This window comes from Copidosoma floridanum, unplaced genomic scaffold (genome assembly GCF_036245765.1).
Source record: "Copidosoma floridanum isolate Cflo_tuat_1 unplaced genomic scaffold, Cflo_Japanese_pri ptg000014l, whole genome shotgun sequence".
Classification (NCBI taxonomy): domain Eukaryota; kingdom Metazoa; phylum Arthropoda; class Insecta; order Hymenoptera; family Encyrtidae; genus Copidosoma; species Copidosoma floridanum.
Window position 1 is genome coordinate 7,298,036 of NW_028321891.1, and position 23,269 is coordinate 7,321,304.

General features: G+C 35.3%; 1 protein-coding gene across 1 annotated transcript in view; it reads left to right on the forward strand.

Moving 5' to 3' along the window:
• The window catches only part of LOC106636132 (uncharacterized), a 69,515-nt gene that overhangs the window by 25,540 nt on the left and 20,706 nt on the right, over window positions 1-23,269 (forward strand). The window contains exons 20-40 of the mRNA XM_089592120.1: window positions 6,670-6,792; window positions 7,113-7,291; window positions 7,401-7,648; window positions 8,285-8,541; window positions 9,486-9,677; window positions 10,264-10,446; window positions 11,050-11,271; window positions 11,706-12,098; window positions 12,163-12,339; window positions 12,403-12,586; window positions 12,667-12,791; window positions 12,873-13,328; window positions 13,434-13,800; window positions 13,872-14,335; window positions 14,635-15,112; window positions 15,392-15,694; window positions 15,816-16,003; window positions 16,634-16,823; window positions 17,031-17,152; window positions 20,353-20,533; window positions 20,847-21,340. Coding sequence (XP_089448246.1) covers window positions 6,670-6,792; window positions 7,113-7,291; window positions 7,401-7,648; window positions 8,285-8,541; window positions 9,486-9,677; window positions 10,264-10,446; window positions 11,050-11,271; window positions 11,706-12,098; window positions 12,163-12,339; window positions 12,403-12,586; window positions 12,667-12,791; window positions 12,873-13,328; window positions 13,434-13,800; window positions 13,872-14,335; window positions 14,635-15,112; window positions 15,392-15,694; window positions 15,816-16,003; window positions 16,634-16,823; window positions 17,031-17,152; window positions 20,353-20,533; window positions 20,847-21,340 — 5,526 coding nt within the window. The remainder of the gene's footprint in view (window positions 1-6,669; window positions 6,793-7,112; window positions 7,292-7,400; window positions 7,649-8,284; window positions 8,542-9,485; window positions 9,678-10,263; window positions 10,447-11,049; window positions 11,272-11,705; window positions 12,099-12,162; window positions 12,340-12,402; window positions 12,587-12,666; window positions 12,792-12,872; window positions 13,329-13,433; window positions 13,801-13,871; window positions 14,336-14,634; window positions 15,113-15,391; window positions 15,695-15,815; window positions 16,004-16,633; window positions 16,824-17,030; window positions 17,153-20,352; window positions 20,534-20,846; window positions 21,341-23,269) is intronic.

Consider the following 23,269-nt stretch of genomic DNA (forward strand, 5'->3'; position numbering starts at 1 on the left):
AGATACGCATATATATTCCGTTCCTGCACGTAATTTTAACTTTCGGGTCAGCCACACGTCTTCTTCCACGAACGAAAATTATGAACGTGAACCCGCCTCTGCAATCATCGACTCAAATGACCGGTTGCACGTCGATTCAGTGCTCATCTCATAGCGTCTTAATAAATAGCCGGCTGAATGGGCTCAATCAAGAGCTATTGTATTTTTTTTTTTTTTTTTCAACAAAATTTATATCTTACCTTAGTCTTTTAAACACAGGAATTAAATCATTATCAAAGACCATAAATTTACGAATTATTTTTTTACTAGAACTAAAATCAACGCATTGTACCACAAGAATTATAATTTTTTAATGAAGTAAAAATCAGTAACTAACTTTATTATTTTCAACGAACACTTTAGTCTCAAGATTGGAATCACTGATGGATTTTTTTGTGTGTAAAAATCAATATTATGGAGTGTAATGCCAATCGCAATGGACTATCTCTCCCAGATCTTTTCAAATGTAAATTTATGTTCTTAGGGAATACCTGTTTTCCGTTGACTAACAGTATTACTTTGTTGTGATAATAAAAGCTTTGATCGTGTTGTGTGTTTTAGTAGTGAGACCATAATGTGAGCTCCCGAAAGATCTAATCTCAAGGCTTATCCAATTTACCTTAGAGGTAAATATGTTGGACATGCCCATTTGTTTTGAACGATGTTGACTAGCCAGCAAGTTATCACGATGTAATCTTCATGCATTCTCTTCTTCCATTTCTTCTAGTTTCTTCTTCCATTCTTTCATTTTTTTCTTTGCGAGTATACTATGTTGGGAACCACAAAATTACCTTAATATACCCGCGTGAGCACAACTCTTGTGATGGGTGTACTAACACCCAGATGTAGATAAGCAGTGAGAAGAAAGAGCAAGAAAAACTGGAAATATCATTAGAATTTTTCCACGTCTTTCTAAATTATCGAAAGCAAGGGCTGGAATAAAACGTTCTACCTGTTACATAAATTACCATTTTTATAACTGAATATATCTTAGAGTGACTGTATTGATGTATCGTTAGTATTAGAATACCGATTGTAATTTTGGATGTTTATTAACTCTTGTAAATCAGGCAATAACGACGAGCAAATAATTTCTCACTTGCTTTTCCAACAGACTTGGATAATTCCATGCCCAAATTACTATCTTTGACTGGGTTAATAAAGTAGGAACAGAAAGCTTATTTTTTCATACGTCTGTGACAGTTGTAAGTGATGTCAAAAAAACACTTGGATTAAATTGGGTAAAAGATAATACACTAAGAAAAATATTTCTGAACCGAGAGAAATAGAAAAAACTTCACGTACTTGCATGGCATTTTGTCGCCCTTGTTATACGAGAATATACCAAATATAGCTCGACCAATCAAAGAGGTATAGTTAGTTTGGATCGCGTGATTGTTCGCACGTGGAAAATTCCGTACAAGATGTAAGGCAAACATCAATGTATGGGAATATTCTTAGTTCATATTAAAAGTAAACCTGATTGATAAAAACATACTTATCAATTAAACAATTGAAAAATTCACTGAGTGAAAACAATGGGACAATTTAGAACTGGTTCAATAGAAATGTACTGCACCTAAGTTGAAGTCCAGATCTTTCATTTCCAGTTAAACATTCGATCATTAAACAAATTATAATTCCATCTACCAAGCGGAGTGTGAACTTAACCTTTTCCGATACCAATGACGTATTATCATCCTTTTTCATTAATCTACGCGTACCTCCATGCGTTCATGTACACTCCCACGATATCTCTTGCCTCGAGCGCAACGATAAAAAAAAGGTCCGTACGCATTCCCGTGTGCGTCGTTTATTCCCTTCTTCCTTCACTTCACTTTCACTCAAAGAGTTTCTGAATGACTCCCTTTTGATGTCCCCCTCCCTTTTTCGTAACGAGAAAAAGAAGGGGAAAAAAGGACGATTCCACTGCCCACACCGGTTTTTTCCATGCTCTCCTACCTCGTTGTCAAGGTGAAGAAGGAGAAAAAAGTAATAATAATCCAGTCCATCCCGCAGTCTGGTGTGGGTCCTCTTGTTCGCCATGCGATGTAATGAAACCGACAATTTGATGCTTAATTTAAATCTCCTGTAATTCCATCACGCGTGGACTCTCGAGTATACACTTAGCTAATTCATTACAGGCTTTCACCCTTGTGGTTTTATCTATGTAACCGCGTGAGTGTGTGTTTCGTGGTTTGTCAAATGTGACCGTGTGTTGCGGATACATTCTTATTTATTTTTGCTTGTCTGTTCATCAGCGGTTTTCCATGTCATGGTGATGGGGCCGCGAAAGCTGGATTTTTTTTACACTTGGTGGCTGAGTTTTTATTATTCATACATTGTTTGAGTGACATTGCAACAAGATTATCCTTTTTGAACATCATAGCCAGAGATTAATGTTACATGTTCAACGAAGCACATCGAATTACATGTTATTTATAAGTAATGCGATGATTTTTTGTTAAAATTTCAATAAACCCAAAGTTCTCAAAGCCCAAATCCTTACCAACTCATTCGATTTTCCTGATAGACGCGTAAGGCAATCCAGAATTAGCACCCAAGCAACATGTAATTAGCAAGTCATTACACTTATTAAGCTCCTCTGGGCCCCTTTCTCCACTGCAAACCGCTAACTCCAGACACGTGCTGGTCTCCTCACAGTCTTGCGAGTGTAGGTAATTTCATCTTGGAAAAAGGAGTACAAACAATCGCAGTGTTAAGACAAGTCGTCTGTATATATGTGTGCAAACGTCATCTTTTTTCAGAGATCGATATTCCGATGCTGAGACCCTAAGACTTCCGAAATCAAGAAGAAGAAGCTTGGGCTGGCAGCGAGCCAGGGATTAGCATAGAGAGAGACTTATTTGAACTCGCCTCTGACTCATCGACGATGCATCTGTATTTTGCATAAGTTTCCGTTGATCCATATAGTTATATTACCACCAATTCCTGTTCTGGTTCACACTTCGAAGCATCTCGATTACCGTGATTTTTTTCATTTACGGATTAGCTAATACAAACGTTCGCAGGATGCAATTGGTTTTGCGTTAAAGTATCATTATTTCATGGAACTTCAAGTGCTAGCGCAAACATATTCGCTTGAAACTTTATGTCTTTAGACTCATAAGGACATGATACATGTATGAGAAGTGTCTTTACTACTTTTGTTCGAACATTACAAAACTAATGTACATTCACGCAAATAACGCATCGGTACAGAGGTTCTTGAAACCCACGGGTGCATCGCAACATTAACCACACATCAACATGGGCTATCGAAAGTACACCCTCGAAAAACGGCTCGTCTTTTGCGCTCGTGCATACGCGTGTAAGCCGTTCCTTGTACCGCGTGTAAACGCACGCCACATGCTATCTGGTTCTGCATTTAGGTTTCTCGCGAGAGAGAGAGAGAGAGAGAGAGAAAGAGAGTGCGCTGCTGCATGGGAGTTCAACGCACCGCGAGGCGCGGAGTTAATTTCTACTCCCCTAAGAACACCAAAGAAAGAGACCCGCGGGGGGCCCCCTGCGATAAAGGCACAAGCAATCAGGGTTTGAGTGTGTTGGGTTATTGGTGTGGATACGTAGTGGGTCTTCTTCTGGAATTGTTTTTTAGATTGAGATTACTGCTCGGTGATGCAGGTTGGTTGGATAATTTTTTTTTTTTATCAACAGCTGTACTGGTAAAGTTTGGATGATTGCCTATTCGAATTGCTTCTCAGGGTAATTATTCGCAAGGGACAGTTTTAGGATTGAATAGATACAATCCGTACATTATTTTTAACAAGGAGACTGTAAGGGTTGGGGATCTCGAATTCAGATGGAACTCTATATGCTGAAATGTAACAAAAGTTAGGATTACATTTCAAATATCCATTGATTCTTCAAGGCATGCATAAAGTATTTTAGGTACCTGTTGAATCAATATTAGAAAACTCTAACATTAATTCTCGCATGTTAAAACTGATATTGAATCTTATACATGATAAGTCTTAAGCAGTTGAGCAAACATACATTATCAATCATTGCTCGGATTCTTCATTGAAAGTTAGACAAATAATATTTAATAATGCCTTAACATTTTACGAGAACTAAAAAACTCACCACGAAACTTTTCTCCCAAAAAAATATGATACATGATTGTGACTATTCATCAATGACATGTTCGGATTATCACGAGAAAAAATACAAAAAAACTAACGTAAAAAAAAGACTCACGCCAAACTTCACTTGCCATCGAATTACACTCACCATGTGACATGTAATCCACTAGCACAATCATAATGCAACGTGGTATTGCTATAATGAGGAATAATCTATTGACGAGCGCTCAATGGACTACAAACGATGGCACAGTGTGGCCAGTGATTCCAGAATACTGATTATACTCTCGCCTTTACATCTCCAAGAGCAACCAGCGCTGGCATAATAACACGCACGTATCTAGAGTTCAGAAATAAAGATGCTCGTTATAATTACGTGATGTCAGCGTCGGAAAAGCACACCGATGCCGCCGAGCCAATGTACCAAAGTATATATGTACGTGAGCGTCACTGGGCACCCGAGAGAGGATATACGACATTTGGCATCTGTTGCTAGCTTATAAGCGGACGTTAGCGCGTGAGATGACCCTGGTGTGTTTTAGGCATCGCCGGCTGTATTAGTCTCTCGCGTCCGCGATTAATGAAGAATAGACATCATGGAGAGGAGACGAGGTGGTGCGAATACGAGAAAAACCTTCATCGAGACGTTTACGGTTCTCAAGAAGAGCTGTCATGCTCATACAAATTCTTTGCTTGAGATAATCGTGTGCTGTGTTGGGATGATTAACTATCGTTATCGATCACAAAGTTCTTTTATTTGTATTTTTTGAAATCTAATAAGTTGCGGTTCTTTGTTTGATTGGAGTATTGTTCCTAAGTTATGTTTTTTTTCATTACTAATTCAACTTCCTTGTCAAGTTTATTGCCTCAAGTTCTCGACGGTTAAAAAGTAAATGTATCTTATACCTGCGTTGGACAACTGTGTGTATGCATCAAACTTTGTAATGATAAATTTTTTAATTATTTTTGATCCAGGATATCATTTTGAATATAAAAGTTCTTTTAAACATGCAGTAGTAATAGAACGAGGAAGATTGGCCTTGGAAAGCTCTCAAATGAATTAAAATTTTCAAACGCAGCGATACACTTCGTAGATATGGTAACCAGTAGTCACTTAACGTCAATATTTTATAACTATCCAAAAATAAATTTATTTTTGCGCACGAGTACAAAATATCAAATGAAATTTCTATAATTGATGATTCATAAAAAAATCTATCTATATTGCTGCACCTGTCTTTATAAAACTCATCACATCGTGATCATTGAGTGTTTCTGCCAAACCACGTAACTTACGATCAGTTCCAACCCTTGTTGGATCAATAGCTCGATACTTTCTCTAACTTTTTAATTCATTTCTAGTTTTTGTTAAGCCTCCATATTTAACCACTGACTCATCCACATTACAAAAACCCCCCAACCCTTGAAAGTATCCTCCTACATTGGAACTTAGACCAAAGAAGTCCAACGCGCTGAGGTCGGCGAACCAGGTACATCAGCCGTGACTTTATAAACAAACACAAGCGCCTCGAAAATAGCAGCCGGCGACGCGTCCGAGTGCATTGTGCTGACTTCTCTCGCTTTGCTGGCTTGACTACGCGCCCACGCACATTGGAAAAGAATGGGAGGCTTTAACGTCTCAGAAAGCTAAACCCTTTTGATTATTTGGATCGCTTGTTCGAGATGAATAGTACAATGCGGGAAACATAGTTTGTGTAGAAATGCATCGTTTTTGGGTGTTTCTGTAAAGACGAGGGTTAGTTTGGTTACTTGAGGTGGTTTGCGATTTGCTTATTTATTGCGTGAAACCGATTATTTGAATACTTTGTAACGAAGCATTTTCTGATGGCACCACGTCGTTACAGATTTGAAAAGTAAACATGAGTCTAAGCAATTACTACAGTAATCCATTGTTTGTTAATGCGAGTGTGAAGTTGGTGAAGTAGAATTTAAGTAATACTTCGTGGAATGTAGTTACTTACCCCCAAACTTAAAGAAATTACTTTAAATATGGTCTTATAAATCTTTGTAATATTGATACCACACTTTCTGGTCAATTGCTCATTGCTTATAAATGAGCTACAGACGCTACACTTAGATTCAAACTTAGTTAAATATAATTGAAGTACTCGACCGCAGCGGCTCGACTACAACGATTAATCGAAATATGAATGATACAAGTAGGACATGAGCTTAGAGGTGTGATGTCGAGATATTGAGGGCCTATGAAGTCATTGTAAAAGTGACTTCTTTTATTTTTAGGGTGAAAAAAATTATACCTTGAAATACTATCAAAATTTTGTTCGTGAATGGTCAGACACTCTTCTTGTGAATACATATCTAGAATGCAAACAAAACTACAGACACATGATAGGGATAGGTAAGCGTTGTCAAGCAAATAAAAAAATAAAGAGTAAAAGAACTCTTAAAATTTAAAATTTTTATTAATTTAACAAGATACCAAAATGTGAAAATAAACACTAGACGTTGATGTATTTAATTATATCCTGATTTCTTGTTTTTTCAGAGCGGAGACTTGCTGCGTCTAAAAATTTTAGATATACAACCAGAACTAACGAAATTGGGTTCTTCTCCACAAGAGGCAACGAAACTTTTGGATGCTCACAATGAAGTACTCATTCGTCTGCAGGTAAACACGAGAAAATGTTATTTAAGATTCAATACCTTTTTTTCAATTCATATTTGACTTTACGATGCACGTGACAAACCATTTTTTTAATTGCTTCTCATAATTTTCTAATAAACATTTCACTCTGTTCATTGAATTTTTTTTATACATTGTCATCATTCAAGAAATGTAAGTATAAGTCTACATACTTACATTTATAATAATACCACAAGTTCATATCTCTATCACCCCACAAATACAAAAAACCAAGTAAAAGGGCTGCAGGGCTATCAATTCCTATTTTACATAGCGAACAATTTTTTTTTCTCTTATTTTTTCAGAGCAAACAAAGTCCGGTCGAAGAATTACTCAAACAGGCTGATCAAGTCATATCGACGCAAAAACCAAAGGCTGAAGTGTACAAAGCAATGGCCGAAACTCTTGCCAGTGCCTGGAAAGATGTGAACGATTTATTGGAACGGCGAAAACAAATTTTAGAGCGAAATGTTTACTTTCAATGGTGCATATTTTTAAAACACTTTAATTTAACTATCAAAGAAATAATTTCTGTTAAATACTCAATAAAATAAAAGTTTAAGTAGTATTGAACAGTGATAAAATATTCACAGTCGAGCGTCAGAGTGCAGAGAAAGTATGCAGACGTTGGAGATGGCTTGCAACGACACATTATTACCGATCGAAATCGAAGCTGTAAAAAATGTATTGAAAAAAATTCACGAATTGAGGAAAACGATGCTGGAAAATTTAATGTGTGCTCTGAAAAATGGCAAAGAATTGTTGGACGATATTCGTGAAATCGTTAAAGAAGGAACACTCGATTCCAGGCCTGACAGAATAAAGACCGATGCTGAAAGTGGTAAATACGAACACCATTTTAACAAAATCTATATACTTTTTTTGTAATAATAAAAAAACGAAGTTGAAGATTTTATTCTTGATTCAGTGAACCGAAAAATCTAGTTTTCATTAATAAATAAACATAAATAAACGGGATTGTTAGAGTTATTCGTTGTGTAGTTATGGGGTTATTGGCTATAAAGTTGTGGGATTATACTTTGTAGGTTAATAACCCTTGTGAAAAAATTAATTGAATATAATAGAGGTGATGAGGCTCCGTTGATCGTGAGTTCCGATTTAGCAACCCTAAGGAATAAAACTTTTTGATATGATTAACGATCATCAGTAGAAAATACGTAAAATACACTTAAATGGTACATGAGCATTGACTTTAATCGATAAACGAAATTGTGTTACTATAACTATGTTTTATTTCTTAAAACAACCAATTTATTCATTTCAACTGATACAAAACGTTTTCTCTGGTACTCTAGCTTACCACGATATGTGTTTCAAATCCAATTTCAACGAGTTACTTGTCACCTTTAAACCTCACTACCACATTAGAGCCAAACAAGATGCTAAGCAAATTATAATCTTCACGTTTATCAAATCGCACCTCTTCACTAACCGGACGAATCGCACCTCTTTCCAGCGATGCACAAGGTAGAGGCTTGGCTGGAGGAGCTGCACGACAAGCGCCGGCTGATCGAGTTATCGTTCCGCAGCCGTAAGACCCAACTCGAGCAGTGCTTGGCTCTGGCGCTTCTGGCCACTGATCTCCGGGAGCTCGAGGACATCCTCACCGTTCGTGCAAACGCGCTGTCCAGCAGCAGCAACCATCTGGGCGACTCGACGGCTAGTGCCGAGATCCTTTGCTACGAGCTCCAAAAGTTACAGATTGAGGCTAAGGTAGGTTTTTTTTAATGATTACTTGGAAAGTTATTTTCAGGATTACAAATAGGATCGATTTATTGATCAATTAATTTTTTACTATTCTATTTGGGTAATCAGGGGCAGGTTCTGTGTAGGAATGGTCACTTACTGAGTATCATTTGTATTAATATTTTAGGGAAATGTTGATCCAAAAAAAATTAATAATTATAATGCTATCCAATGTTGCGTGTTATTGGTTCGAAAGGTATTCGATCTTTCTTTGGAAAATATTTTCCGTGGAGTATGTTTATGGAGTCTCATCATGCTTATCTCAAAAAAATTTAAATAAGCAGACAACCACTGTATTCAAATATTAAGCAATTAGCAAGTATATACATGTTTTGTTGTTCAAAACAGAGGATCACAACAAAGCCACCGCGCGTGTCACTGGTTTATACCCAGCGACAATGAGTTCAATGTGTACAGTCTTCATTTTTTTTTCCACCAAACAATACAGGCCATTACGTTGTATTTTTTTCGAACCTTCTATTATTCTTCGTTTTTTAAGCCTTCGTACTGAGATTATGCACGTGCAAGCTTCTTTACTCATGATGTCACGATAACGCTACTTTTAGCACAGTGACATCATTTGATTTACGATTTACGACAGCTGTGACACTGCCGATTTTAGAGTGATTTAAAAAAGATTCATGTCAAACGTACAAATTTGCGATTTTTCATAGAGCACGATCATATTTAGAATTAGTTTTCCATTTTTGCCAAACGCAATAAGCATAGCTCACAATGCGTGTACGTTCAAGGACATTTCAATTTCAAAGTAAAATCACGTCTATGTACACAAAATTTTTTGTATCAGCAAAAACCGGTCACAACGTAATCGTTACCGTTAAAAAGCTAATTATCTCCCCTCCATTTTTTTCCCGTCAGTTCAGTGAGCTAATAAATCTCGTTAATCGCAGGACTTCCAGGACAGGGCTATCAAAATAACGAAACAGACGGAGCAGCTGGTGTCTTCGGGCCATTTTGCAGGAGAACAGGCAACCGAGCAGGCCTACGCGGTCCTCAGCGTCGCCGCGGATTACGTAAACGATCTCGACCAGTACGAGTTGTTGCTGAATCGCGCCCTTGCCTTTTTCGAGAGCGCGCGAAAGGTAAGTTTATTTGGCACTGTTACAGTCGATACGGCTAAGATGATAATCGATGGAACTAGATTATTGGTTTACTAATTTGAAGTTTGTATCTTTAAGATTTATTGCATCTTTAGAATTTTAATAAGTTACAGTAATTTAGTAAGAATTAAGTAATTTACTTTGTATATTGTTATGACAAACCGAATAATTTTGCTACGTCGGAGTCTGTTTAACCTTCGCTCACATTTACACTTCACTCACGGTTGGCAACTCCTTTATATTTGTTCCCAAAATTTTCAGTTTTTGTTAAGAAACTTTAATGATCTTTAGGTTTGGAAATAGATCGCGTTACCTGCAGTTATAATTTGTACACTTACAATGATTACGAAGTTACTTATTGTCAGGTATTATTTTTTATTGGCATGTAGATCTCGGTTACTACAAAAAATGTCTCTATAAAAATAAAGTCGCAAAGTGCAGAGTTGTCCACCATGTAATCGATAGTGAAATTTAATCAAATACTCATAATTCCGTAGTCCCACGATGGATATTCATAAAATTAACGCACCTCACTCGCGACAATGACAATCAAACGATTTGTTTCAAGGCATTCACCAAACTCGATCAGCTTGAGATCCAGCTGGCAACAACGGAGCATCCGTCACGTTCTTCAGGACTCGCACGACTTCACGCAGAGTCGGCCAAGACCTTGGAAGACGTAACAGTCGCACCTATCGCTGAGGGTCACGCCCTTCTGGAGACCACGGGTAGAGAAGCACCTGGCAGCGAGGTAAGATTGTTCGTTCGTCGTTTTGAATTTTTTCGATGGACATATCAATGAGACAGATACGTGTAATTGTTTGCGGAAATTGCCGTGGACACGCAATTGTTACGATTAATTTGGGTGTGCTCATTGGATCGTTGAATGGTTACGTTACTGCAAGTACTAGTGCGAACGTTGACCATAATATAAGAGTTTTCCAATTGTGATGTATGTATACGAGTATTGATCACTTAAAAATTTTGTTCTTGTTTTTTCTAAGTCTTTTTCGTTATTTTTAAGAATGGGGGTACCAAAATTTTTTAATTTTAAAGATTTATTCTAATTGTACCCTAGTTGTTCTTCTGCTCCTCGAAAGTTTATTTAATAAGACTGGAATAATTTATTTAATGCATAATACCAACTCCTCCTTTTTGGTAGATATAGAGTTACATATTCAAACTAAAAAAAAAAAGTTTGTCAATTATAAATTATGTTTGTATACTTGAATGATTGAAATAGCACAAATAAAGTTGTAATAGTGTGATCGACTTTTTTTTTTAATACTTAATTTATGAACTTTACAACTTGATTCATTGATACTATTTCGAAATCTGTATTTACATTTTTTAGGGAGTGAGACGCACAGTTGAGGATATCGAAGACAGAAAAATCCGACTGCTCGAACGCTGCACAGCTCATCGAGAAGAGAATGTGCGAGTCTCACGTTGTCTCAGCGATTTTCTGGATAAATTCGAAGAGTTATCAAATTGGCTCTCCGACACCATTGAGAGTTTCTTGAGGAGACATCAGGATATGGGCAGTGATTCATCATCAGCTAGAGATTTTTCCAGGGTAAGCCGTAACTACTTGGAATTACCGTAGACACAATCTTTTACCCTTTAGTTGAAATTATTTTTGGGAATAGGAATTACTTACTAATGGACCCAAATAAACCCGAAAAAAATTTAGAATTCAAAAAAGCAAATAAATCTAATAGATTATTTATCGAAAATCCAAGTAAACAGTTTACTGTTTGAGATCCATATTTTGGTAATAAAGACATACGTAAAATTGGGAGAGGTTCTAAGTCATTTGGCTAATGCTTCGCGTCATTAATTTCCACGTATTTCAATATAATGTTATCACTGATGTCGAGAAAAACTTTGCAACAAAGAATGAAGTGAAAAATCTGGCTTGTTTTAGTTTGAAAGAAAATGACCCGAAGCAGTTAATACTTTGATGTCTGAAAAACTGTAAATAATCGAGGACTTTTGTGTTATCCACAGCTCCACGTGGAATTATTGGAAGAGCTAGATAAACGCGCAGAGGAAGTTTATCAGCTCGATCGCAAAGTCGTACCTAGTGAAGTTCTGGAACACTTACAAGAATCCGAGAGGGCTGACGTGTTCGATAAAATCGAGGCTCTGAGAAGTTCTTGGATCATGTCACGAAACGCATTACAAGCCAGGCTGCAGCTGGCAGCGATGTACGTTGACTTCCATGAATCCGCAACTGATCTTGAAAACGAGTTGGACGAGATAGAAGTAGATTTGAAGAGCAACATCGATGACATGAGCGACGACAGGATGAAAGAGTTGGAGAGGAAGTGGTCCACGTTGCAGCCTCGTTACTCGAATCTCACTTGTACCGGGAAAAAGTTCCTGGATGAAAGTGCAAAGGTAATTTATCTCGAAGTTGTGGTATTAATTGTCAATACCACTATTTCATTAAATTTCCTTACAGATTGTCGATTCTTATCTCTACCTACCGCAAGCGTGTCAATGCATAGAATCAATCATTGAGAAGTTCAAAAATCGTCAGTTCAACGTTACCCAAAAATATGAGAGCTTAATAACAACGGCCACTATAAAGAAGGAACTTCGAATAGAACAAGAAAAGCGACTGGAAGAGAGCACTAGGGTAATTTATTGTATAGTGTTTTGGACACTAAACAAAATATTATTAATTCATCTTAATTTGTAGACGATACAACGGGTCTCAGAGTTCAAAGAACAAATTTACCCTGTAATTACATGTGAATCAGCGAAGCCACAAGATATTTTTAAAAATCTTGAAAACTCGAGGGTAAAAATTCTTCCTGAACTCAGTAATGCTGTTACTGAACTGAATGCTAAAATGAAGAGCATAGAGGGTTTTGGTTTGAAAGGTATGTAAAATATTGCATCTAGAACTCTTAGGTTTTCAAATGACTCGAATCACGATTTTATTTTTCGAACCCCATTGCAGACGATCAATTTAGTGTAGGAATCAAGAAAAAATTAACTCAAGTCTCTGAAAGACTCCAATCGACTGCATCAGATTACAAAAGTCTCCTCGATGATCTCATCTCTGTATTTGAGAAACTTTCGCAGGTGATTTATGTACAAGAATCTAATTTTTTTTTTAATTTAATCGATGTAAAATTATTAATTTGATTAAATTTTATTGAGTAGGTAGAAAATGAAATAGAAACGAAGCGTAAAAGTGACGAGTCCTCGCCCACTCTTAACAAAGAGTCGCTCCACGAGGTACGTACACTTTTGGAGCGTCTCGAATCATTCAGCAAATCGATCGCTGAAGTGTTCAAACGAGCCAAGCAGGAGTCTGAAAAAGCCATCACCAAAATCCAGAAACTAGAACCCCCTGAAGCAGCTCGTCAGGACATCGAGAAACTCCACCAAGGATTTAGGATCACTGTTGATCATTGGAATTCCTTTTCAATATCGACGAGAACGAGACTGCAGGAGAGGTTGGACTTTTGTCTATTTGGAGACGATTTGGACAAGATCAATGCTGAGCTTCGAGACTTGGCAGATCAGCTAAGAACCATTACAAGCTGGGTTGGTGAGAGTCTTAACTCCGCAAGAGGAGCATCTGAGGCTTTTGTTCAATTTGAAAAAACTTTGGACGTGAGTACATCGTTATTACTATATTTTCCTGGATTTTAGAGATATAAGTAAATATTATGTTTACATTATCCTTGTGAATCAAAGACTGAATCAGACGGTTTGTAGATTCTTGAACGAAGAATTATGGAATTCACTCGAGATACTGAAGTATCTGTTGGTAAACACTTGCCAAAGATTCAGAATGAACTTTGCAGTTTGAACGATAAACTACAAACATTGAAAAAGCTCACCGATGACACAAGAAAAAAGATCGACTCAAGTATCGAGTACTTCGAACTACTCGAGAAAACCAAGGAATGGTTTAAAGAGGGTAGTAAGTTGTTAATCGCTGTCGCAAGAAAAGCTACTTCCGTTAAGAGTCCTGAAGATGCTACACGACTTTTACAAGACATTAATGATTTTCTAAAACCCGGCGAGGAAAACCAGGAGCGGCGAATCGAAAAAATACGAGAGCTATCGACGAAAGTGTTTGGTAAGATCCTTATCCTATTGACTTGACAAAATCACCCCAAACCATACAACCAAAGAATTTACCAATTGTAGGAACACACCGTCTACCTCAATTTAACGACGTTGTCGTCGAGAATCGCGAAATGTTGGATTCGTTCGCAGTCATCTCATCTGAACTCCGTACACTTGCCGAGAATTTACGGAATGCCGAAGATTTACGGAAAAAGCTCGAACGTGAGCGCAAAGAAGCTGATGCTCGGCTGCGAGAAGCCCAAGCCGAAGCCAGTGCAGCTCAAGCTGCCGCGGAGGAAGCCGAGTATAAGCGCAAGATTGCTGAGACCATCACGGCTGAGACGCTCGAGAGAGCAGCCGAGGAAGCAAGAAGGTTGGCTGTATTGGAAGCTGAGAAGGAGAATATTACCAAGGAGAGACAAAAGGTGGCAAGTTCGTCCGTACAGACCGAGGCTGCAAGTGAAATCGATGCTGGAAGCAGTAGAAGCGTTGTTCAAGAGACAATTACCAAAGAGATATTGAAAGAAGTTCACATAACTTCCAAGGTGAGAATTGCGATACTGTTCCGTACCCATTTTCAGTACAAAACTGTAGAACATTTGACAATATCGTTACAAGTAGCTTAAGTCAGTTTTGAACCTTTATTCAATTTGGTACATCTCGAGTAAACATTTGTTGTAACGAAAACACAACATTGTATAGGTTTGTAGAAGTTTATTTTAACTTGTTTTGAGAAAAGCGACACCTGATACTCTAAATGGTCCAAGTTTATGAGTGTTTAAAATAAATCTAATATACACCTCACTGTCCACATATACAATAACACAGTTTCAAACAATTGCAGTCAGAAATAGAGGAGAAGCACATTTTGAGCATCAAACAGCAGGAGGAGCAACAGCATCAACAGCCAATAATAGAACAAGCCAACAGCGTGAAATATCAGACAAGTAAAACAGCTCAGTCACCACAAGAAAAGCAACAATCACCACAACCAACGATACCATCGTCTTTACCAGAACGTATCGTCCCAGAGGAGAAATCCAGAAAACCTGAATTTACGGCATTGCTATACGATGCAACTGTTCAAGAGGGTGAGAAATTTACGTTTGAGTGTCGTGTGGTAGGCCAGCCAAAGCCTGAAATTGACTGGTTCAAAGATGGCATTCGTATTGTCAATAATCCGGACTATCAGATCGATTGCAAGGATGGGCTGTGTACGCTTACTATAGAAGAAACTTTTGCCGAAGATTCGGCAAAGTTTAATTGCAAAGCTACGAATGAATCGGGAGTTGCTGAGACTGAAGCTGTCTTGACTGTCAAGGGTATGTCTACATCACTTTTGTTTTCATTGTTTGTTTTGTTGAGCCAAGGAATTTAGAAAAGAGGTTTGCAAATGTTTTGCAATAATTTCTTCTGGTTTAATATTCTTGGCTCAAAAATATGACTTTTTGAAGTGTAAGCAAAATCGTTAATAGAGTATACCGATTTAAAGTATTACAAACGCAGTAGTTTGGTTTTTTAACAAACAACTTCGAGGTCATTAAATCTTATTTTTAAGTGGTAATGGGTATAAAGAAATTATCAATGATTGTTTTTCACAGAAACATCACCAGAAGAACAACTAAGTCCACCAGTATTTGTCAAAGAATTGAGTCCTTCACTGGCAATAGAAGGTTCAGCCCATCAGTTAGAATGCAAAGTACAAGGAAATCCACTGCCTACGGTTCAATGGTTCAAAAACGATGTAAATATAGATAACTCACCGGATTATATTACAACATACAATAACGGTGAAGCAATATTAAAGTTCGATGAAGTATATGTCGATGATCAAGGTACCTACACGTGTAAGGCCAGTAACCGCGTCGGGCACGACTCCACTTCGACATCTCTAATGGTAGAAAGTAAGTAAAATAACTTTAATTCGAAATCAATTGATAATTTTGCTGGTTACAAAACTATGACATGTTTATTTAAATTTTGTATATAGAGATGGTTGATACATTATAAATTTTTTTATTTCAGCAATACCTATGCAACCACAGAGTAAATACTTACTCATGGAAATACCAAGAATCGTAAGGACTCCAGTGAGCATAACAGCTTTTACTGGAGAAAAAATTGTATTAGAATGTCTCGCAAGTGGATCTCCACCTTTTTCATTTCTCTGGACACGAGAGGGCGAATTTTTGGACGAAGTACAATCCATAACGGTATGGAAATTAAGTAAAATGACTCTTTAACTGAATTAAATTCTAAAAATAAAATATTAATCTCCTACGTCGATTCATCCTATTGATCAACATCCTTTTTAAGCTACCTATACTTGAAAATTAGTTTTCGGGATGATCAACTCAAACTGAAGAACATTTACATCAACTTTTTTATTTAACGATTTTTTTTACTCAACAATACACTCCACTGACAAAAGTTTGGCTTTCACTCATATTTATAGGCCCAGTAAAAAGGTCGCGCTCAGCAGCCCTTAACCCGAGCTCGCACACGCAACTCTCAGTACCACCGGTCTAAATCGGTCGGGCAAGAAGCGCTTGCCGGCTCTTCATCGTCTTCGCTTCCATTCTTCCTTCCTCGGGACTATCGCCTATTCTTAGCCCGCTCTCGCTTTCATCGTCTCTTTCTCTCTGCTCTCTTATTCGCTTTTACTCACCTTTACCGCCTAAGTCGAGTAGTAAAAGCTGTACAACGGTTGATCACACGTACGTTTAAGAGAAAGAATGAGAGAGAGGGAGGAAAAGAAAGATGATAATAATGATGAAGATAGTAACAATGATGATGATGACCCCGAGTGAAAAGCTGATGCGCGTGTTGTGTATTGTTCGCAGATCGAATCAGACGAAAGGAGCGGCCAGAGTAGACTGGTGCTGCTCGAGGCTGGTCCGGGAGACGCGGGCAGGTACGAAGTGACGGTGCATAACGCGGCCGGTGAGGCTAGTGCCGGCTGCGACGTCACCATCAAGGTCAAGCCCTTGCCCTCGGATACGAGCGACGTCGAGCTTATTCTTCCTCCTCCTCGTCAACTTCCGGTCGATGACACTGCACCTCTAGTGCCTGATAACACGCTAGAGCCATTATCGACACAAACGACCACAGAAGCGAAAATCGAGAAGTCGACGTCAATTGTAGATGCGAAAATTGAACAGTCGACAACGACGACGACTACAACAAACGTAGTAGAAGAGCCACCTAGCTCTATCCCGATGACGACGGTGCCATCGAAAGTACTTCAGTCTAACATGGAGCCTAAGGCACCAAGAATACAGTTGCCACTTAAGGATTTGAGTATTGTTGAAGGAATTAGCACTAGACTCGATTGCGTCATCATTGGACAGCCCGAACCAGAGGTATCTATAGACACTACGATAATGCTTTGAATACAAAGATATTGTACCCAGGTACATACATTTTGATCTGTCTTTTATTGAACTAAATATTGGAATGATAACAAGAAGTTTTATTCAAATACAAGTTGTCAATACCGTAAGCATCAATGGTATGGATAAAATAATAATCATTATTACTCACATGATTATCTTGTATCTAAAGTTTTTGAATACCATCATTTATCAAAATTGTATATTTGCAATTATATTTGAATTTTGGGCAGTAAAAATATTTTACTTATAGGGTCTCATTCGGAAAACTGTATTAGAATCTTGGTTAATTACTTCTTTATATAATAAAATATTTATGATTACTTTAACACAAATGCATTACGCATTTACATAATAGTAGTTACAATAATAATTAAAAAAAAAATAATAATAATAGTAATAATAATAATAATATAAATAATAATAATTACATGTACAATACAAAATAACAAAATAAAACTGTACTTACAAGCCTGCAAATGAAAATAGAAAATTTACCAATGAATTCTAAAGCTTCTTGGAAAAGGTTGCACTGAACGACGGAAGAAATTTTAATGCATTATGGGAGTTTCCACTTTGTCATTTTGAAAGTATGATTATGTTTTGGCATAAATATTTTGAATAATCTGCAAAAAATAATGGAAAATAATTTCTTTAATATTTAAAAAATGTATTTATTATTGGAAATTAAATTCCCAAAGCAGTAAGTAAAATATTAAAAATGTATAATATAAAAGATTTCACTGAAAGCCACTGTTTTGTGGCTTATATAAAATGTAAGAAACTTTTTCGTAACATTTTAAACTTAACATTAACTGTAGCAGCATGACAGTTTTTTAAAATATTTTAGTTGCATATTCAAATAGACGAAGAAATAAAAAATTTTTCAAAAAAGTATATATACTATTTAATTTTTAATAGAAGAGTAAGATTTATTAGTAACGTTTCAATTAGTTTGTGTAAAATAAACTAACAAAAATACATTACGACGTATAAATGAATGAAAGGTTAATATCAAAGCTAACAAATCACAATTATAATAAAAAATAGTGACATTACAAATTTTATTAATCTCTAAAGACATGCTTGGTCGAGATTTTAATCCAGCATTTTTTAAATCATTTTACAGATAATTTTAAAGGTATGATTAACCATGTCACAATATTCTCAAAATGTGGAAACTAATAAAATATTTTTTTTAATTACTGTTCCACTAAAGTAAATTTCTTAATCTAGTATCGTTTTAAATTATAGGCTTATAAATTCATTAACATTTATTGATTGTGTTGGATTTCTTAATTATGTATTGTATGAACAAAGTAGAATCGGAAAATCGATTGATTTGAAATTCGATGTGTTGATCTAGTAGGTACACCAGGAATCATAGATATCTTACATGTTAAATAATAGTATGTTCATGGATCCTAAAAATGTAGTCTAGATGTATATTTAAATGTTATGTTGGAGAGTTAAGAGTAAAAAAGCGTTACAATGTGATTTTTTTAAATTACCTCGTATTAAAATAATAAAATCTGATCATCCTTTAGTAATATGGTGTCAATATTCCGAGCCCGCAAAGTAGAAACTTTTTTTTAATATGTCATTGAATTTGAGGTATATAGTGTGCCACTAAAGTGCTCACTAGCTGACACATATGAAAAAAAAAAAAAAAAAAAACGCTAACGTTGGGCCAATTTATTCAATTTATTAAAATTTTTATTGTGATTGAACTAATTTCATGTTGCAATACTAAAATGATATATTTCATCATTCATTGATATCAAAAATACAGTCATAAAAGACATTATATAGCAATATTTAATATAAACTTTTTCTTTCATTCAAATTAGTTTAATACTGTTTTAAACGAATTTAATAAAGATTACCTTTACTGTTATTAATTTAAAGAAATTAACAAATGTAAATCTTTTTATCGTAAATACACCGAATGGCGTTTGATTAAAGTAGACAAATTGTACGTCCGTAAGTGAAAATGTACGTCCCATTTTTTTTAACCCTATATTATATACTACACCACTATTATTTCAATGTAACCACTATGGAAATTGGACAGCGTTGTCATTGAAATCAATGATTTTTAACCATCTGGAAAACTAATTTTTGTTAAAATCAATGTATTAATGAAACGCTAATGAAATGAAGATGAAACACATAAAAAATTTTTTTTTTTCTAGTTACTTTCGATACATTTATGTATTTAAGAAACAAAAGTAAGCAAGTATAATGGTTCAACATAAAAAACATAAATGCTAGGGCCGTAATATATTTATAAAATGAAATTAATCAGCACTTGTGTTAGATTTATTGATTCTATAATCAACCTCCAGTATGGAAGTTTTTAGTGGTACAATACGTATTTGTTATTGACTAAGCTTTCTATAACTCGCTCTTTATGATTAAGACCGATCTGATTTAAAAAAATCTATTACACTAATATTAAACTTCTCTGAATAAAACAAACAAATTATTTCCAATTCTTCCATCTTGTTCTTTTGGTGGTTTCACTTTAAATATTAAAGAATGTATCGACAGCATCTTATTTTATTATGTTTAATTTAGAATTAGTTTCACATCGATAGACATTTTAGATGAGCCGTAAAGCATAAAGAAGTTACAGTTATGCTTATCTGAAATTCAGCAAATAAATAACAAAAGAATCTACTTTATTGATAATAAATCCGAATCGGAAACTGAGATATTAATAAAAATAATAGTAAATAGATCTTTGAAATCTTGAATCACCATAGATGACCTAGTGTTTTTAATATGATAAAATTTGAAGGAATTGTATTTCAAAACTTCTGAAAATCTTTTTATCAGGCATTATGAGCATCAAAATAAATTTCATAATTGAATAAGTAGTAATTATAATTGAATCGAATTCGCAACTGTCACGATGTTTTTAGTACATGGAGCAGTAAATTGTATCATAGTATTTTAATTTATACTTAATGTAATTCGCTAATTACTGAACTATTTTAACTAATCCTCATAGTTAACCTAAATGACTCTTTTTCCATGCAGAGAAAATCATAATTATAGTTATAATTATAACTATTTTCATACGAAACTGGAATTATAATACTTTGATAATTTGAATCGTAACATTATAGTTCATTACATAATAAAAAAAATTTCATTTATTTCAGGTTATTTGGTACCATAACGACAGACCAGTAAAAGAATCGGCAGATTTTCAACTTCTTTTCCAAGGTGACCGATGCTCGTTAGTTATTCATGAAGCTTTACTGGATGACGCCGGCGTTTACAAAGTCGTTGCAATTAATACCGGTGGGGAAATATCAAGCGAGTGCACATTGACCGTGACACGTAAGAGTTAACACATTTTAATTATATGCAAAGCAACAGTATAAAAATTTTCTTATAAAATTATTAGCGATAGGAATATTATAAAAACTATTAAGTTATAAAATCTTTGTGAATGTAAAATAAGACTTCTATTTTTATTTTTCTTCACTTATGTCTCATTATTTTTTTCGGCTCTCTAATTAATGATGCTTCGAACCAAATAAAGAATATCTTTGATGTATCCCTAAGTTTTCCGAATTTCCAATAATAATTTTTCATAATTACAAAAAAAAAATAAATAAAAGTAATGATCGACTTCCGCAATTTTTCACAGCCCGAAACCCAGGAGTCGCCGAAAGCTCTCCCAAGTTCGTGAAGCTCCTGAGCGACTTGCTAATAGCTGAAGGCGAGGATGCGGTGTTCGAGTGCAGCGTGACCGGCGAGCCTCGTCCCAGCGTGATCTGGTACCTCAACAACGAGCCTCTGGTGGAAAACGAGCGTATAAAAATCACAAACGATGCCGAAAGCAGTGGCAGTGTACTAAGGATATCACCGACGCAGCCCAGCGACAAGGGTAACTACACGGCCAAGGCGACGAATCGCGTGGGCGAGGCCAAATCATTCGCCAAGCTCGTGGTGAAAGTGCTCGCTCAAGACTTTACCAAGCAGCTGATGTCCAAGGACGAGCAACAGCTCAAGCTGAGCGTGCAGATGGAGGAGAAACTCATTGCCCCTTACTTCAAGGAAAAATTTGAGAACGGCAGATTAGTACCCGAGGGTGTAACCACGAAATTCGAGTGCATCGTCTGTGGCAAACCCGCACCTAAGGTCAGTTGTTGCTAATGTTCCCCTTATTTCTATCGTCGAAAGACATTACTTTTACCGTAATCTAATTTGTATAATCTAACATTTGGGCCAATTCAGCCTTACGCGAAAAATCCAGTTTTTAGTCAATAAATTTAACATGTGTAATTGAAGTTGAAGTATATTTTTGTTATACGTATCTTTGAATTTACAGTTTTAAAACATTTTTCAATTGCAATCGTTGCCGTTGTAGAAGAAAAAAAAAAACATTTACAAGTTGAAATACTACTTGTCTCGATACATTGAATAACAGCCAATACTTACGGGCTCGTTTATTTTATCGCCTGTTCAAACGGTACAACACGAAAGGACTCAAAACTTGTTTGCAATGAGATAATTATTTTATTCGCATTCGCATAGAAACTATTCCAATGGTTCTGATAGGGTCATTGATAAATTGAAGTAGGTGTCGATTAGAGGTGCTGTTACTAAAAAAGTTTCACTGTCTGCCAGCTAGAAAAATTTGTAATTATGTATTGTCTGAGGAAAAAAAAAAATCTTTATGCTCTTGACGTTAAATTATAAAATCAAGAGTCCATACACTTTAAGTGCGAGTTGTAAGCTTTCAAAAATAAGAATTTAATTTTCATAATTGTATAGCTTTGGTTAAAATCTAGTGAAGAACATTTAAAAAGCCTTAATTTTTGTAACTGAGAAAAGAGCTAAAAGCTTTTTAAATCTTTGGAGGGTTACGCAATACTTTAACCAAAAATTTACTTCGTAAACGAGGCCACCGTCGACTTTAGGTCACTTGGTCAGCCCGCGTGCGACCAGGGTCAATTTTAATTGGCGTTAAAATATCTTCCCAACTTTATTTGGGGAAACAAAACAAATAGCAGGTCTTATTTGAGGTGAAACTAATGCCAAAAGGCCTTTGCTGCCATGTTATTATAGACGTCCCACCGGTGTTCGCGTAAAATTCGAAAGCTTCAAAGAGTTAGTCAGAATCGAAGCTTGCATGCATCATGATTCTATTTCTCATTATCTTCATTCTCATACTAGTAAGATCTAGTTTTGTTTAAATCTTAGAAAAATGTTCTTTATATCTCGTTAGTAGGGATAAAATTATAATGACCAAATCGTTTTTTTTATAAGAATTTAAAAAATATTTTAACAATCCAAAACTGTGAAGTGATTTTCAGAATTAGGTATTTTCGTTACGCAACTAGCTTAGGAAATGAGTAATCCAGAATTTTAACAAGAATAAAAATATAAAACTAGTGCAAGATTTACATCGTGATGTAATGTTTTTAAGTGAACGGGTGGAAAATATAACGTAAAAAAAATTTTTTTTAATATTTAAAACCAATGACACATGAATTATTGATTCGTATTTTTCATTAATAATTTAATTTAGATATTTAAATAATGTAATTTTTACATTGTTTATTTCAATTTCCAACAATTCCCCATTTTTTAAAATTGCTTAAAAAAATTTTTTTTTGGTTTGACTATTAAAATAAATAATTGATTTTTAACATATTTATATCGATACCATTTAAAATATATAAATAAAAATGAAAAATCATATAAAAGAATAGATAAAACAGATCCTAAATTATTAGTAAAAAAAATTTTTTTAATATAATTTAATAAATTTACATAACCGAAACCGCATACATTGTTATTTCAAAATTTTTCATTATTGATTTAATTATTATTTCTCACTAATGTAATTTGTATATTTTTTAATTCGATATCCAACATTTTCCTATTTTTTAAAAATTACTTTAAAATTTTGTTTTTATGAGTTTGACTATTAAAATAATGAGTTAATTTTTATCATATATTTATACCATTAAAAATAAATAAATAAAAATACAAAAATTAGATACAAGATAAGTTAAAAAAAACCCTTGAAAGATACATCACAAAAATTTTTAAAATACAATT